Below are 16,004 nucleotides of genomic sequence, written 5' to 3'. Positions count from 1 at the left end.
TGAAAGAAAACTGTCAATGGATGTTTTATACATTGACATAAACTCGAAAATGACATTTATTCATAGCATGAATTTTTCACATTTCGGACCCTTCCACACTAATTTGGACAGCGTTCCAAGCGTATTTTGGACACACTGAATGTGACTGAATATATTTTGGAAACAGTGAAGTTTTTTTTTGCTAAACTGACCTACTGACTCGTTCTCTTTGCAGTATATTTAATGCATGAAAGAAGAAAATAAGCAAATCAGTGACTGCCAATAAAAAATGGTACATTAATCTTTATATGGAGGGCTGACTGCATGAAGTATTTTTTTGGTTCTATCATTTTGAGAAATAGAAAAACTTTTGGTACCATTAGGTTACTGCAGACTTAACAAAGCAGCATTAAATGTTATGCAATAGAGTTAATAATAATAAATTTCGTGTAACAATTCATCTGTAGCAGTATTATGGAGTAAAATCCTCAAGTGGATGATAAATCAAGGTTCAAAGTTCGTCAGGAATCTTCTTGTACTAAATATTAATTTTTAATTCTTTTGATTACGAGGTGGTTTCTTGTTATTCTTTCTAAGCTCTGTTTTTCTTTGTTTCTCTTCCTTTACTTTCCTTTTTGACATTAAAAATGTCTTACTCCACTATCTGGGGATAGGTGTCATTCTAAAATCTAAACTATCTCCCATGTAACGAAACTATGTAAGGTTTGCACGCTTATAACTCCGATATTACTAGATGGATTTTAATCATTCATACACCAACCGATTCAGAAACACCTAACTTAAATATTGGTAATAATTTAATATATCCCCAATAAAAGTAGACTTTTGGAAATTGGTAAAATTAAAAAGTTCACGAAAAACGGGAAAATTACCATTCGTGAGGCAGATTTCTCAGACACAGCCGTCAAGAGAGGGCAGCTTAGTTGCTCAATGAAACACGAAAAGTCATAAATAGAAGCAACGCATGTCCGTTTAAATCAGTTGTTGCTCTTATCCCATATGAGCAACATCGTCTCCGGGCGATGCAATAAGCGCTATCGATTTTCGGTAACGTTGGCATTTGCACACACTCGCACCTAAGTGACTAAACCATATACGGTTAGTTTATAAATAGAGGTGACGCGTACCCGTTTGAATCAGTTTTTGTTCTTATGTCGAACTGGTAAGATCATGGCTGCAGCGTCTGGGCACTACAATAAGCGGTAGACGCTATGCATTTTCGGCAGCGGTGGCCGTGTGCGGATTTTTCGGGTACCAGCACGGTGTCACAGAATGATTTGCAAAGTGGGTGGGGGGGATGGTTTGGATTTAATCGAAGACTCCATATCAAGAAGACTGATATCTCTTTCCTTCCCCCATACAAACGAGAAGCGACAGAGGTTACAGCGCCTCTATTGGAAGAAGGGAGGAAGCTTTATGTAAAAATGTATATGTGTGTGTGCATCACTATGGAAAGTACCACCTTTACCCGCAAGTGGCGTTGCTGTTACTGTCCCCGGATTCTGGACAGAGTTGCCAGTCTTCTTGATATGGAGTCTTCGATTTAATTCAATACGGTGTGTGCTGCTTAAGAGTGTTGCGTTTGAAAAAAAATATACATATTTATTTTTATGCATGCGTGTGCGTTGTAACTTGTTAATCCATGTTTACGGCGCTTTGTAGCTGCGTAGGGTAAATAGCCTATTGGTTTTCATGTTTCATATTTCGGTTATATGTTTTTTATTAGTAAGGCATCTGACAACGTGCTTCTGTAGTTATTGCACTGTTCAGCAGCGTAGTATTTTATATAGGAGAGTACACTCAGGTTTCTTTACGCGGATTTTGAAATTTACGCGGTTTTCATTATAGCGTTTTTTTAATTTACGCGGTTTTCATTTACACGGCCTGTATCCCCTGCGTGAAAAATCTGAGTGTAATTGCATCGGAAACAATCACATTCCCAGCAGAACTTTTTGTTTTCTAATTTCAAACACTTTTGTTTCGTACTGCACACAACGGAAAATTTTAAAACAGAACTTACCGTCCCAGCAGCAGTTGAAACGGGTGTTCTTTTTCGATTCAAATTCAAGCCATGTCTTAAGCGTTACTGGACTTAAAATTGTTTTCCCAGTTTATCCAGTCAGAATATCTGTCCTACGCTTTGTATTTAAAACACAGTTCTAATTGCGTTTTAAAGTATACAACAAATAGAACGGTTGGGTATACTACTTTAAATTTTAAAATAAATCTGTTTTAAATTATGAAACAAACCGCTGTACTGAAGATATAATTATGTCAGTCCTATTACCACATAAAACACCTATATAACATAAAACGCTGCAGAATTGGTTTAATAATACAATGTTTACACTACAGAGTTATAACACGTTTTAATAATTAGCAACAAGAAAAATGTCACCAAGATAGCATAAAAACCCGTTTTAACTGGTAGTGAAAAAAGCTACATTTTTAATGTCACCGTGGTCGTGTCCTGTACACAACCCTTTAATTTTTTTTTCTTCGGTTTTCGCCTTGTGGCATTCAACTGTTCGGCGCAATGTTAAAACAGCAGGACTACGTCGCTTGAATCGTTATGTTCCTGTTCGTGTGAGTGTTTCAGGCGATTCTAGGAATTCAGCAAGCAGACTCTTATTATCATTATTTAGCTGTGATATGTCTCTTAGATTTGTCAACATATAGCTCGTTGAATTCAACAAATTCGAACTACAAATGTTCTTCAACATGGATTTCAGAAGTCCCCTCTTTGGTCATATTATGATCTTCAATGAAAGGTTCCTCAATCATTTGATATTCGACATCCATTGGTTTGAACATTTTTAAATAATTTGATCAAAAAGAGCAGGCGACCTACCGTCACGAAATTTTTCACTTTTTGATTATTCTAACTCGATAAACAAATAGCTGTCAAGAAGGAAAATCGAGGGGAGTCCAAAATAAGTTGATATCAATTTTTAATATCTAAATTGCAACAAATCATCGCATTGTACCATATTTTATGGCTCATAGGTTTTACACCCTCTAATTTGTTTACGACGACATGCGCAAACCTCGGAAGCTGATAAGGTTTGCTAGGCTTACATTGCGTCTCATATCAAATTTGTTTTGATTTGGAATTTATTGTTTGGAGTAATGGAAATGTCAACCATAACAGGCATTAAAATTGCATCGTTGACTACCTATCTGGCATATAGCTACAGGGTTTATAAGCCTGTTTTAATGTTTGATATTCGTAGTGCTTATAAGCATTTGCAAAGCTTGTATAAAGCTTATAGACATTTGCATATCTTGTATAGAGCCTATAAGTATCGAAAAGCTGTTATAATGTGATTATAATGCTTGCTTTAGTGCTTAGTGGTTTCCTGGGTAGTCGTACGATTCAAGAGCCTAACGACGTGTTCAGGGTATCATTCAAACGATAAGTGTAATGGTTTCATCATATGGGGTAAAATCCGTGTATAATTTTTGTTTATTAGGGCGACGTCATCTGATCAGCGAGTAAAAATGTTCGAAAAAATGACAGTTCGGCGAGCTTTTTTACATGGTGCTAGAAATTAAAAGCAATTCTAAGTTAATTTCTTGCATTGGATGGAATGGAATATTTGCTAAGTTCAAGTAAACACCCAGTAAACGAAATGGTGGACAGGCAGGTTAAACTAGATGCTGGCGATCGGTAGGCTATTGAAACGTTGTTCTAGGCTATCCGCCGTAACTTGCCGTTTACTGTAAAAGTAGTGTGGGAAAGCTCTCTCAGCTGTCAGAAAGTGAGGTTGCACATTTTCATGCAATATTCTATGGAATTGAGATGGCACACGGCTGTGAATTGAGTCTTATGCCCACAAGGATAAAACCTTTAAATTTTGAAATAAAATCTTTATATGGCCAAATTTTAAAATTTTTGGATTTATGAACTTTTAGAATTCTGAATGTTCATATTTGTAAATCAATAAATTTTGAATTCCTAAATTTTCAAATCCCTGAATTTTAAAATATTTTAATTTTTTTTAATTTTTACGGCTTTCAAGCCTTAAATTTTTAATTGTTTGAATTTTTGACTGCTTAGAATCCTAAACTTTTTAATACAAAAATTTAAAAAGAATCATTTTCTAAATCTATTACCTAAATTTTTTTGAAATTTTGGATTCAAAAATTTCAAAATTTTCGAAAATTTGAATTTCAAAATTTTTAAATTATTAAAGATTGAAATTTCCAAATTTAAATATTCACTTTCCTAAAATTGGATATTAAAAATTCAATGATTTAAAAATTTTAAGATCGAAAAATTTGAAAATTGTAAGATTTAAATATTTGGGAATGCGAAAATTTAAAGATCGAGAAACTTAACAATTTACATATGTAGAAAAAAATTTAAAATGCAAGGATTCAAAAATTGAAGATGTAAGAATTTTAAAATGTTAAAAAAAATATACAAAAATTCAAAAATTTTAAAATATTGATTAAAAATAATAATTTTAGGATCTAGGAATTTAAAATTTTTAAAATTTATGAATTTAGATTATTTTAAATTCTAACTACACAGTAAAAAATAAAAGTAAAAAAATCAACTTCGAAAATATAAAAATATAAAAACACAGAAATATAAAAATATAAACATGTAGAATAATAAATATATAAAAATATAATAATATAAAGATAAAAAAGTATAAAAATATAAAAACCTAGAAAAACAAAAATATAAATATATTAAAATATATGAATATAAAAATATGAAAGAATGCAAAAAAATAGGGGAAGTGGGCCAATTCGGACCGCTGGCCAATTCGGACCCCCAGCTGTTAATCAGCTATGGTAATATTATGAAAAGCGTACATATCATTTTTATGGCTGTCATGTAGCAAATTTTGCGGTTCTCATCTTTTGTGTGCGCTAGGGGCAAATGTTGTTGAGTAGCGTTTTTGACATTAAAAATGTCTTACTCCACTATCTGGGGATAGGTGTCATTCTAAAATCTAAACTATCTCCCATGTAACGAAACTATGTAAGGTTTGCACGCTTATAACTCCGATATTACTAGATGGATTTTAATCATTCATACACCAACCGATTCAGAAACACCTAACTTAAATATTGGTAATAATTTAATATATCCCCAATAAAAGTAGACTTTTGGAAATTGGTAAAATTAAAAAGTTCACGAAAAACGGGAAAATTACCATTCGTGAGGCAGATTTCTCAGACACAGCCGTCAAGAGAGGGCAGCTTAGTTGCTCAATGAAACACGAAAAGTCATAAATAGAAGCAACGCATGTCCGTTTAAATCAGTTGTTGCTCTTATCCCATATGAGCAACATCGTCTCCGGGCGATGCAATAAGCGCTATCGATTTTCGGTAACGTTGGCATTTGCACACACTCGCACCTAAGTGACTAAACCATATACGGTTAGTTTATAAATAGAGGTGACGCGTACCCGTTTGAATCAGTTTTTGTTCTTATGTCGAACTGGTAAGATCATGGCTGCAGCGTCTGGGCACTACAATAAGCGGTAGACGCTATGCATTTTCGGCAGCGGTGGCCGTGTGCGGATTTTTCGGGTACCAGCACGGTGTCACAGAATGATTTGCAAAGTGGGTGGGGGGGATGGTTTGGATTTAATCGAAGACTCCATATCAAGAAGACTGATATCTCTTTCCTTCCCCCATACAAACGAGAAGCGACAGAGGTTACAGCGCCTCTATTGGAAGAAGGGAGGAAGCTTTATGTAAAAATGTATATGTGTGTGTGCATCACTATGGAAAGTACCACCTTTACCCGCAAGTGGCGTTGCTGTTACTGTCCCCGGATTCTGGACAGAGTTGCCAGTCTTCTTGATATGGAGTCTTCGATTTAATTCAATACGGTGTGTGCTGCTTAAGAGTGTTGCGTTTGAAAAAAAATATACATATTTATTTTTATGCATGCGTGTGCGTTGTAACTTGTTAATCCATGTTTACGGCGCTTTGTAGCTGCGTAGGGTAAATAGCCTATTGGTTTTCATGTTTCATATTTCGGTTATATGTTTTTTATTAGTAAGGCATCTGACAACGTGCTTCTGTAGTTATTGCACTGTTCAGCAGCGTAGTATTTTATATAGGAGAGTGTAGTGTATAAGATATTGTTGGAAGAGAAATAATTTATCTAAAACCGATAATTTTAAGAAATATCATTCCAATATTAGAATATGTGAGTATAACGTATACATTCCACCTTAATGAATCGGTACGAATGTGAATGCAACAGAATAAGAACATTCAAGCAGTCTCATTGGTGTGTAAGTTTCACTATATATGCCTTGTGAGAAGAAGAGGGATTGACTGGTTGACAAAATACAAGAGCAATGAGTACAGCTGTGTGCGTTTCAGCGTGTCATGCAGTGACTACAGACATCGAACACACGTAAGCGTGTGTTGATATATTTTGCGGCAGAGAAACCGATGGAAGTGCGAATACGATTCAGTCTGTTAAGAACTATTGATAGGTGAAGACTCTTTGAAGCGGAGAATGCTTCGACCATGGATACGACAATGGCGCAGTGGCTCCCAGTGACTAGTGCTTGAGAAAAAAGCGAAGTAAATATGTATTCGCGTTTTAAATAGCATCATGCACTTTTGGTTTGGCTTTGCAAACTAATGAAAGCAAGAGGAACTTTTTGCAGTTTTGTTGAGTTTGATCGTGTGAGGTGAAAAGATATTGACGTGCGGAAAAACGACAGAATATCCATGTACAGTACAACGGAATTGGTATTTTTGTTGCCTTTAAGTTTCCGTAGTGGTAATCAAGAAGATGAAAATACAAATGAGAACATGTTTGTTAAAGATTTCTTGCGTTTTGACCGAATATTGATTCGTGTTTGAAAGCACGAATCAGGGTTGAATTGTATTGATTCGTGCGAGAGGACGCGAATTATATTTGAATTCGTGCGAGAGGACGCGAATTATGTTTGGATTCGTGCGAGAGGACGCGAATCATGGTCCGATTCGTGGGAGAGGACGCGAATCAGATGAAATATGTTTGAATTCGTGCGAGAGGACGCGAATTATGTTTGGATTCGTGCGAGAGGACGCGAATCATGTTCCGATTCGTGCGAGAGGACGCGAATCAGATGAAATATGTTTGAATTCGTGCGAGAGGACGCAAATTATGTTTGGGTTCGTGCGAGAGGACACGAATCGGATGGAATATGTATGAATTCGTGCGAGAGGACGCGAATAGGTTTGGATTCGTGCGAAAGGACGCGAATTATGTTTGGATTCGTGCGAGAGGACGCGAATCATGCTCCGATTCGTGCGAGAGGACGCGAATCATGCTCCGATTCGTGCGAAAGGACGCGAATCATGCTCCGATTCGTGCGAGAGGACGCGAATCGGATGGAATATGTTTGAATTCGTGCAAGAGGACGCGAATTATGTTTGGATTCGTGCGCGAGGACGCGAATCATGTTTGGATTCGTGCGAGAAGACGCGAGTCAGATGGAATATGTTTGAATTCGTGTGAGAGGACGCGAATAGGTGTGGATTCGTGCGAGAGGATGCGAATCGGGTGGAACATGATTGAATTCGTGCAAGAGGACGCGAATCGGGTGGAACATGATTGAATTCGTGCGAGAGGCCGCGAATCGGATGATAGAATTCGTGTGAGAGGATGCGAAATATGTTTGAATTCGTGCGAGAGGGCACGAATTATGTTTGGATTCGTGCGAGAGGACGCGAATTAGCTTTCGATTCGTACGAGAGGATGCGAATTGGGTGGAATATGTTTGAATGCGTGAGAGCGAACGCGAAATAGGTTTAAATTCGTGCGAGAGGACACGAATCGGGTAAGATAGGTTTGAATTCGAGCGACAAGACACGAATTATGTTTGGTTTCGTATGAGAGGACGGATAGTAGTTTAAGAATCATTTGGGAGGACGCGAATTATGTTTGTGTCCACTATCCAAATCTGGAATTTGGTTTGTTTTAAGTCATGCGAGAAGGCGCGAGTGACGTCGGAAATATGTTGCATCGTGCGAGAAGAAACGAGTTGGGTTCGAATGCTCATTACAACGTCACGATTGTTTCTTTGTTTGTGTGCACAAGAAAAATTTTATTTATCCATGATACAAGATAATGGACTATGGGATATAAATAGCGAATACAGAGAGCTTGTGCGCGAGACGTTCATATAAAGAACAGTACTCAATAATACAGAACTTTCATGATATATTTTGGATTTTTCGATACCATATTTTCCGTTGGAGTAGAGGTGAGAAAGGATGTAGTGTATAAGATATTGTTGGAAGAGAAATAATTTATCTAAAACCGATAATTTTAAGAAATATCATTCCAATATTAGAATATGTGAGTATAACGTATACATTCCACCTTAATGAATCGGTACGAATGTGAATGCAACAGAATAAGAACATTCAAGCAGTCTCATTGGTGTGTAAGTTTCACTATATATGCCTTGTGAGAAGAAGAGGGATTGACTGGTTGACAAAATACAAGAGCAATGAGTACAGCTGTGTGCGTTTCAGCGTGTCATGCAGTGACTACAGACATCGAACACACGTAAGCGTGTGTTGATATATTTTGCGGCAGAGAAACCGATGGAAGTGCGAATACGATTCGGTCTGTTAAGAACTATTGATAGGTGAAGACTCTTTGAAGCGGAGAATGCTTCGACCATGGATACGACAAGAGTACACTCAGGTTTCTTTACGCGGATTTTGAAATTTACGCGGTTTTCATTATAGCGTTTTTTTAATTTACGCGGTTTTCATTTACACGGCCTGTATCCCCTGCGTGAAAAATCTGAGTGTAATTGCATCGGAAACAATCACATTCCCAGCAGAACTTTTTGTTTTCTAATTTCAAACACTTTTGTTTCGTACTGCACACAACGGAAAATTTTAAAACAGAACTTACCGTCCCAGCAGCAGTTGAAACGGGTGTTCTTTTTCGATTCAAATTCAAGCCATGTCTTAAGCGTTACTGGACTTAAAATTGTTTTCCCAGTTTATCCAGTCAGAATATCTGTCCTACGCTTTGTATTTAAAACACAGTTCTAATTGCGTTTTAAAGTATACAACAAATAGAACGGTTGGGTATACTACTTTAAATTTTAAAATAAATCTGTTTTAAATTATGAAACAAACCGCTGTACTGAAGATATAATTATGTCAGTCCTATTACCACATAAAACACCTATATAACATAAAACGCTGCAGAATTGGTTTAATAATACAATGTTTACACTACAGAGTTATAACACGTTTTAATAATTAGCAACAAGAAAAATGTCACCAAGATAGCATAAAAACCCGTTTTAACTGGTAGTGAAAAAAGCTACATTTTTAATGTCACCGTGGTCGTGTCCTGTACACAACCCTTTAATTTTTTTTTTTGAAAAATATGTACGCCGAAAAACAAGATATTTGTTGGCAACAGTAATTAATTGAATCAAGTGCATTATCGTGATTTTGGATCTGCCGAATAATATTGTTTATTTAATATCTTGATTTGTGCGAGACTATCAGCTGTTTTCGTTTAATCGGTGTGTCAATAATAGAAATTGGGTTGGTCCAATACGAACCTTTTGCCGTATATAAGATCTGATATGCGATCGTGAAAAACCGTTTGAAAGGAAAGCGTGCACAGTCGGTCGCGTTTTCAGGAAAACATAAGTTTTCGCAAATCGGTTTACACATTTCGAAGTTATTGCTTAAAACTTATTTTTAAGTAATTTGGCCCAGCTCTTACTTTTATTGTATATTTACTACAAAGTTTTTTTGTATCAAAGATAACTTTTCATTTCACAATTCGAAATTTTGTGAAAATCAAATAGAAATAACTTAGGCGGAAAAGACTATGATTTTTCGGTTCTCACGGTAAAGATAAACAAGTCTATCTATGCCAAGAGACATGCTGGTGAACTCGAGTGATTCATAGTTATGCAGCCTAAGCTCGACCATCATCAGCAGAGGACAAAAGTTAAACCCGTTAAATATTAAGCATGTTCTAATAACCCTGCCCTAGGGGCAGATCACTCTAGGAATGTATAACAAATTTGCATCAAATTAGAAAAAATGCAAAAAATTTCCATTTTTGCATCAACTTTGCGCTCCCTCGCACAAAAAATTGTTTAACAATCGTCCTACGCTGATCCACTTTGTTCGACGTTGTGATGAATATAGGGCTAGTTTTTTGTAGGGTTTTGACGTCTTACACGTAACGCAAAATACATTTTGAATTTCTATTTTGATGGAAAGAAATGCATTTAATTTCGCTGATTTTTCAAAATGCATCACAAGTGATCTGCCCCTAGACCCTGCCACTTCTAGTTTTCCGATCTAGAAATTAAATTCTACCAACAAACTGGCAACTGTCAGTTTGTTGGTAGAATTTAATTTGGTTTTTTTTTAAATTTAAAAATCAGAAAAGAATAATTAATGCTTAAGAATGATATGAGTGTACTCGTAAGGACACCCATTATCAATACACATGAAAAATTGACACAATTTTTCCAAGTTAAAGATCCCTATTCGAACCCTTCATGTACTTTGGCGCAGAACCGTTTATACACAATACGGTAAAAGATCGGAAAAAGTCGCCTTAGAGCTTGAGTTTATCTTCGATCAAACCGAATACAAATATTTGTATTTGATTAAACTAAGTTTGCTGCATAACAGCACTTGGCAAAAGTTCGGAAATACAAAACTGAACGGCGGAAGGGAAAGAAAGAAGGGTGCGCATTTGGGAATGTAGCCAGTGTTGCCACAATTAAATCTGTACCAGAAGTTGAAAAATCTTTTCAATCTGGACTTTTATATAGAAAAATCTGCACTGGATTTATTATCAAAATAATAACTAGGTTATTTGAAAAAATATCATTTGATGTACATATTTTCAATTCGGACTGACGAGCTGGAACTGACATTAAGATGCGATATGCGAGAAATCTGCTTGTAGTAAATGAAAGGAATGCTGTCTGCATGAAGGCCGAGCAGATCTGCGCGGATTGTCTTCTTTTACTACGGCAAGCACCATTTGATTTGCTGCAAACGGATTCCTCATATCTCGCATCCTAATATCGACAGCTCCGGTTCAGCTTCTCGGCGTAATTTTGTCAGTGGCCTATCTCAATATTTGCTGGCTGTTTACTGGGTTTGAACCTAGGGGCAGATCACTCTAGAAATGTATAACAAATTTGCATCAAATTCGAAAAAAATGCATTTAATTTCCATTTTTGCATCAACTTTGCACTCCCTCGCAGAAAAGTATGTTTAACAAACGACCTATGCTGATTCACTTTGCTCGACGTTTTGCTGAATGTAGGGCTAGTTTTTTGTAGGGTTTTGACGTCTTACACGCAACGCAAAATATATTACGAATTTCTATTTTGATGGAAAGAAATGATTTAATTTAGCTGATTTTTCAAAATGCATCACAAGTGATCTGCCCCTAGGTTTGCACTGTTAATTATTTTGCGCTGCTGTTTCGTTCAAAAAAAATTCTGTGCCAATCTGTACTTTTTACAAAAATCTGCAATCTGTACCAAAAATGCTTGAAAAATCTGTAACTTTCTAGATAAATCTGTACTTGTGGCATCACTGAATGCAGCCGCCAATAAAAGTTGAATTAATTTTTTAAAATATTTTTTTTTCATCTTTTTACGTATACCAAAAAGTGAAAAAAAAATAGTTTTCCTACACTGAAAAAAATCCAAACGTTAATTCTATTTGCTTCAAACCACTTAAAATCTATATGAGGAAGAAATGCTAATGTTATCACGCGCACACATACCTTCTATGTGTCAACTGTATAAACTATGTATGCACACACATGAGTTATATGTGCGTATTGTTATAGAAACGGGTTTTATGTGCCTTATAGTTATGAAATGTGAATGTAAGATTAATATGTCTTGTAAATACATACATTAGGTTTATGTGCCAGCAAATAGTGTCTATCTGCCTCCGCTAATTGCAAAAATCTATGTGTAAAATCAATAGGCATAACGATTACATTTTTTTGAGTGTACGTATCTTTAACGTCGGCTGTATCGAGAAAGACGAAAAACGACATTCGGTAATCATTTGTTATTCGAAAAATGAAAAAGCTTATTTTTAAACCAACCAATAATCAAATATTCCGTAGAAAAACTCTAGAAAGAGAACTGCGGAGACTCCAGTTTGGATCGATTGGATTCGCGTTTAGCTGTCAAAAACGAATCCAATCGAACATTGCCTATCAAGGGCATGTTCAGGAGTGTTTCATTTCTAGATTCATAATTTTGACAGTTTTATAATATAAAACTGAAAATTTTAAAATTAGAACTTGCTGTTCCCAGCAGCAGTTTTTGCGGGTGTTCCATTCAGTTTAAAATTTATGTCTCGCGATGCTTTTGGCGTTGCTGCATTCAAATTTATTTTTCCCCGGTCTATCGGGTCTAAGTGTCTGTGCTGAGTACTCTCCATGTATTTAAAACACAGTTCTAAATGTGTTTTAAAATCAGCAACAAATAGAACGCCGTCGTATAACAATTTTAAATTTTAAAACAAAGCTGTTCGAAATTATAAAACAAAACGCTCTGCTAGGGATGTGAATGTTTCAGTTCCAGTTCTATTTTGAAACTCCTATACAAAATAAAACGCTCCTGAACATGCCCTTATAACATTGCCATATAATGCCGTGGCATACGTTGCCAAAAATGCTGTTTTTCTCTCCGCAGTTCTCTTTCTAGAGTTTTTTTTTTCTAATATACCGACTCGGCTAGAGTCCAGATGAAAAGTAAATTAATGGTTTGGCAAATCGAGCATGCTCTGTACGCAAAGCTTCAACGAATTTCCTGAAAGGTGTCGCTGCGCTCTACCCGGAAACCGAAACGACGCCATGTTGGTATGTTTTTCAGTCTTTCTTTCTCGGGTTGTGCTAAACGTCAACAGCACACGTTCCGTGAGCGGAGAATTATTTTTGATTAAAATCGAATAAACTAGCTTCAAGTGAGTGTTTTTTGTGCTAGAAATTCATCATCCTTATTTCTAACGATTGGTCGTTTCGGTTTCATTGACAGAATGCCGCAGGAAATTAAGGAAGTGAAAGATTTTCTCATCAAGGCTCGCCGGAAGGATGCCCGTGCCGTCAAGATAAAGAAGAACGAAAACAACACCAAGTTTAAGATCCGCTGCTCCCGGTACCTGTACACCCTGGTGGTCCAGGATAAGGAGAAGGCAGAAAAGCTGAAGCAATCTTTGCCACCAGGTCTGCAGGTTAAGGAGGTTAAGTGAACTGTGAGCTGATTGTTTTCCTGAAGAAATGGAAATCCTCTTGGTTCGATGAATTTTGGCGAAGAATTCACATCTAGTGTGTGCTAATAGATTCCAATAAATGCTGAACAGGAGGAATAATTACCTGTAATATTCTACGTATGTGTTTCGATAGATGCAGTTTTGTGATCGCATAATCGGATGCTTTCGATGATTTGTTCCCAGTTAGTATGTGGATTAGTTACTATTATAGTTCAGAGGTGGTATATTCGGCTTTTCAGTCAATAAATAATATCGAACACTACTTTTTTATAATGTCCAGACGTCTCGACCGTCTGGACATTATAAAAAAGTAGTGTTCGATATTATTTATTGACGCCTTCTGTACCAACGACAATCAAACATTACCTATTCCTAATCTAGTTCTCATGACACCCCTGGAATCGCCAGTATTGTGGGACGTAATTCGGTTTACTTAATTTAACGACTAGAAATTGTTAGATTACATTAGGTTTGTTCCAATGAAACAAATCCTTTTATTTACTATCGGAGACTAAAAACGAGACAAAGCGAGTGTAGGTGCAACTTTCGGTTTGCTCTGGAATAATGAAACCCATGTTACCGGGAGAAAGCGGTTCTTTTGTTTGCTTCCCTTTTTGTTTTCTTCCTTTGCTAATAGAATTTTGCGCTAGAAATGAAGAAAAAGTCTTGGAACAAATCAATTCATGCTTTCACATATTTTAAGGTGACGAACAGTTCACGCATTTTTCCGAACATCTACATATCCCCAAGTTAAGATTTGTGCGTCGCTAAAATCTCCCTGAAAACTAGAAAGTCACTAGTTACTAACAGAAGTCATTGGGAGAATAGGGGTACTGTAATCACTGGGTACGATTCGGGCCGGATTCTTTAACAATATTAAATTTTGTTTTGTGCTGATTCTCCTTAGGGGGCAAATTGGTAACCCGAATTTGAGCTTACGTGAGTAAAGTTGTATTTTTGTGTTACAGATTCTCTTCTTCCAAATTTATTTCGAGCACGGTTGAATGTTCTCTTTTTTGTAAATAATAATATATTTGTATATAATATATACTAGATTATTCTCGTAAAAATAAAACATGCTTCGATTGTTACGTAGGTAGAACAGAAGAACACTTCGTCATATGGGTGACCACGTATAGAGTAAACTGGGTTATTTAATAGTTTTTGAAAGGAAATTATCATTTAGGAAAATTTGTGTATACTGTACTGCATTATTTAAACCATTCCTGACGTTGGATAGGATGTTTATTATTTAGGATTGAAATAAAATCTAGAGAAAATTTTCAATAGGACGTAAGTAACATTGAGAGCCTCTCTTTGTTTACTTTCTCTTTCGTTTATTACGACGTCATTACAACACTTTGCACTAATTTTCCAGTACATATCGAAAGCCGACGGTTTTTACTAGAATATTATGCAAAGAGTAGAGTAGTAAATGTTGAAATGACCGAGTAATGAACAGAAGAGAAAGACCCCTAAGAGAATCTCTCATTGTTAATTACGTCCTATTCTAAATTTTCTCTAGACCAATGTTACCGGGAAAAAGCGGTTCTTCTGTTTGCTTCTCTTTTTGTCTTCTTCCTTTGCTAATAGAATTTTGCGATAGAAATGAAGAAAAAGTCCTGGAACAAACCTATTCGTGCTTTCACATATTTTAAGGTGACGAACAGTTAACGTATTTTTCCAAACATCTACATATTCCCAAGTTAAGACACTTGTGCGCCGCTAAAATCTCCCTGAAAACTAGAAAGTCACTAGATACTAACAGAGGTGATTGGGAGAATAGGGGTACTGTAATCACTGGGTATGATTCGGGCCGCATTCTTTAACAATATTAAATATTGAATTTTGTTTTGTGCTGATTCTCCTTAGGGGGCAAATTGGTAACCTGAATTTGAGCTTAAAGGTGCACTGCACATACTTTACGTGAGTAAAGTTGTATTTTTGTGTTACAGATTCTCCTCTTCAAAATTTATTTCGAGTACATTACGGTTTGAATGCTCTCTTCCTGTAAATAATAAAGAGATAGATTATTCTCGTAAAAATAACAAAACATGCTTCGATTGTTACGTAGGTAGAACAGCAGAACACTTCGTCATATGGGTGACCACGTATAGAGTAAACTGGGTTATTTCATAGATTTTGAAAGGAAATTCCCGACAAACAATTTAGCTGAATAATGGCTAGAACAGCTACTGTTCAACTTATTTCCCCCTAATAAAGGCTTGTCCAGCTTTCGTTGTTTGTTGGGTTATCATTAAGGAAAATTTGTATATAGGATGTTTATAATTTAGGATTGAAATAAAATATTCTTGTTGAAAACTTCTCTTGCATTTCGCAGTAACTATGATCAGCGACATCTTTGGGTTGAAAGCAGAAATATTGTTCCGAAAACGAGTTATTGCATAATTTTAGGCGGTTTTCAAGTCCCTACCCTATGCTTCCCTCCCGACAGTAACTATACAGAAAACGAGTAGGAAATCTAGTTGGATCTAATTACTGTTACGGTTCTAGTGATATAACCGATGATAATTAGAATCGGTTGTGTTACTGGAGCCGGATGCTAATGAAATTCTGGCTGGCTCTAGTCACCCTCCTGACGCGGCGATGTTGTTTAACTGACGAGGCTCATACTTCTGTCACAGTTTATAAAGAACAGTTGCGCAAAGACTGAAGCAAATCTACCTATTGAACACTCAAAACGTCTACCTATCGGACAC

At 36.3% G+C, this 16,004-nt stretch overlaps 1 protein-coding gene across 1 annotated transcript; it reads left to right on the top strand.

Moving 5' to 3' along the window:
• Positions 1–12,850: 12,850 nt before the first annotated feature.
• LOC131684735 (large ribosomal subunit protein eL38) lies at positions 12,851–13,400 on the top strand. The gene is made up of 2 exons (XM_058967857.1): positions 12,851–12,978; positions 13,050–13,400. Exon 2 carries the CDS (start codon positions 13,051–13,053, stop codon positions 13,261–13,263), a length of 213 nt encoding a protein of 70 aa, XP_058823840.1. The 5' UTR covers positions 12,851–12,978; position 13,050; the 3' UTR covers positions 13,264–13,400.
• Positions 13,401–16,004: the final 2,604 nt, after the last annotated feature.

Source organism: Topomyia yanbarensis, chromosome 2 (assembly GCF_030247195.1).
Source record: "Topomyia yanbarensis strain Yona2022 chromosome 2, ASM3024719v1, whole genome shotgun sequence".
NCBI classification, from domain to species: domain Eukaryota; kingdom Metazoa; phylum Arthropoda; class Insecta; order Diptera; family Culicidae; genus Topomyia; species Topomyia yanbarensis.
The sequence above is the reverse complement of the archived record's forward strand: the minus strand, read 5'-3'. Positions and strand labels throughout refer to the sequence as shown.

Excerpts from the sequence above, each read along its gene's own strand:
- LOC131684735 (XM_058967857.1), top strand. The coding sequence starts at position 13,051 with ATGCCGCAGGAAATTAAGGAAGTGAAAGATTTTCTCATCAAGGCTCGC.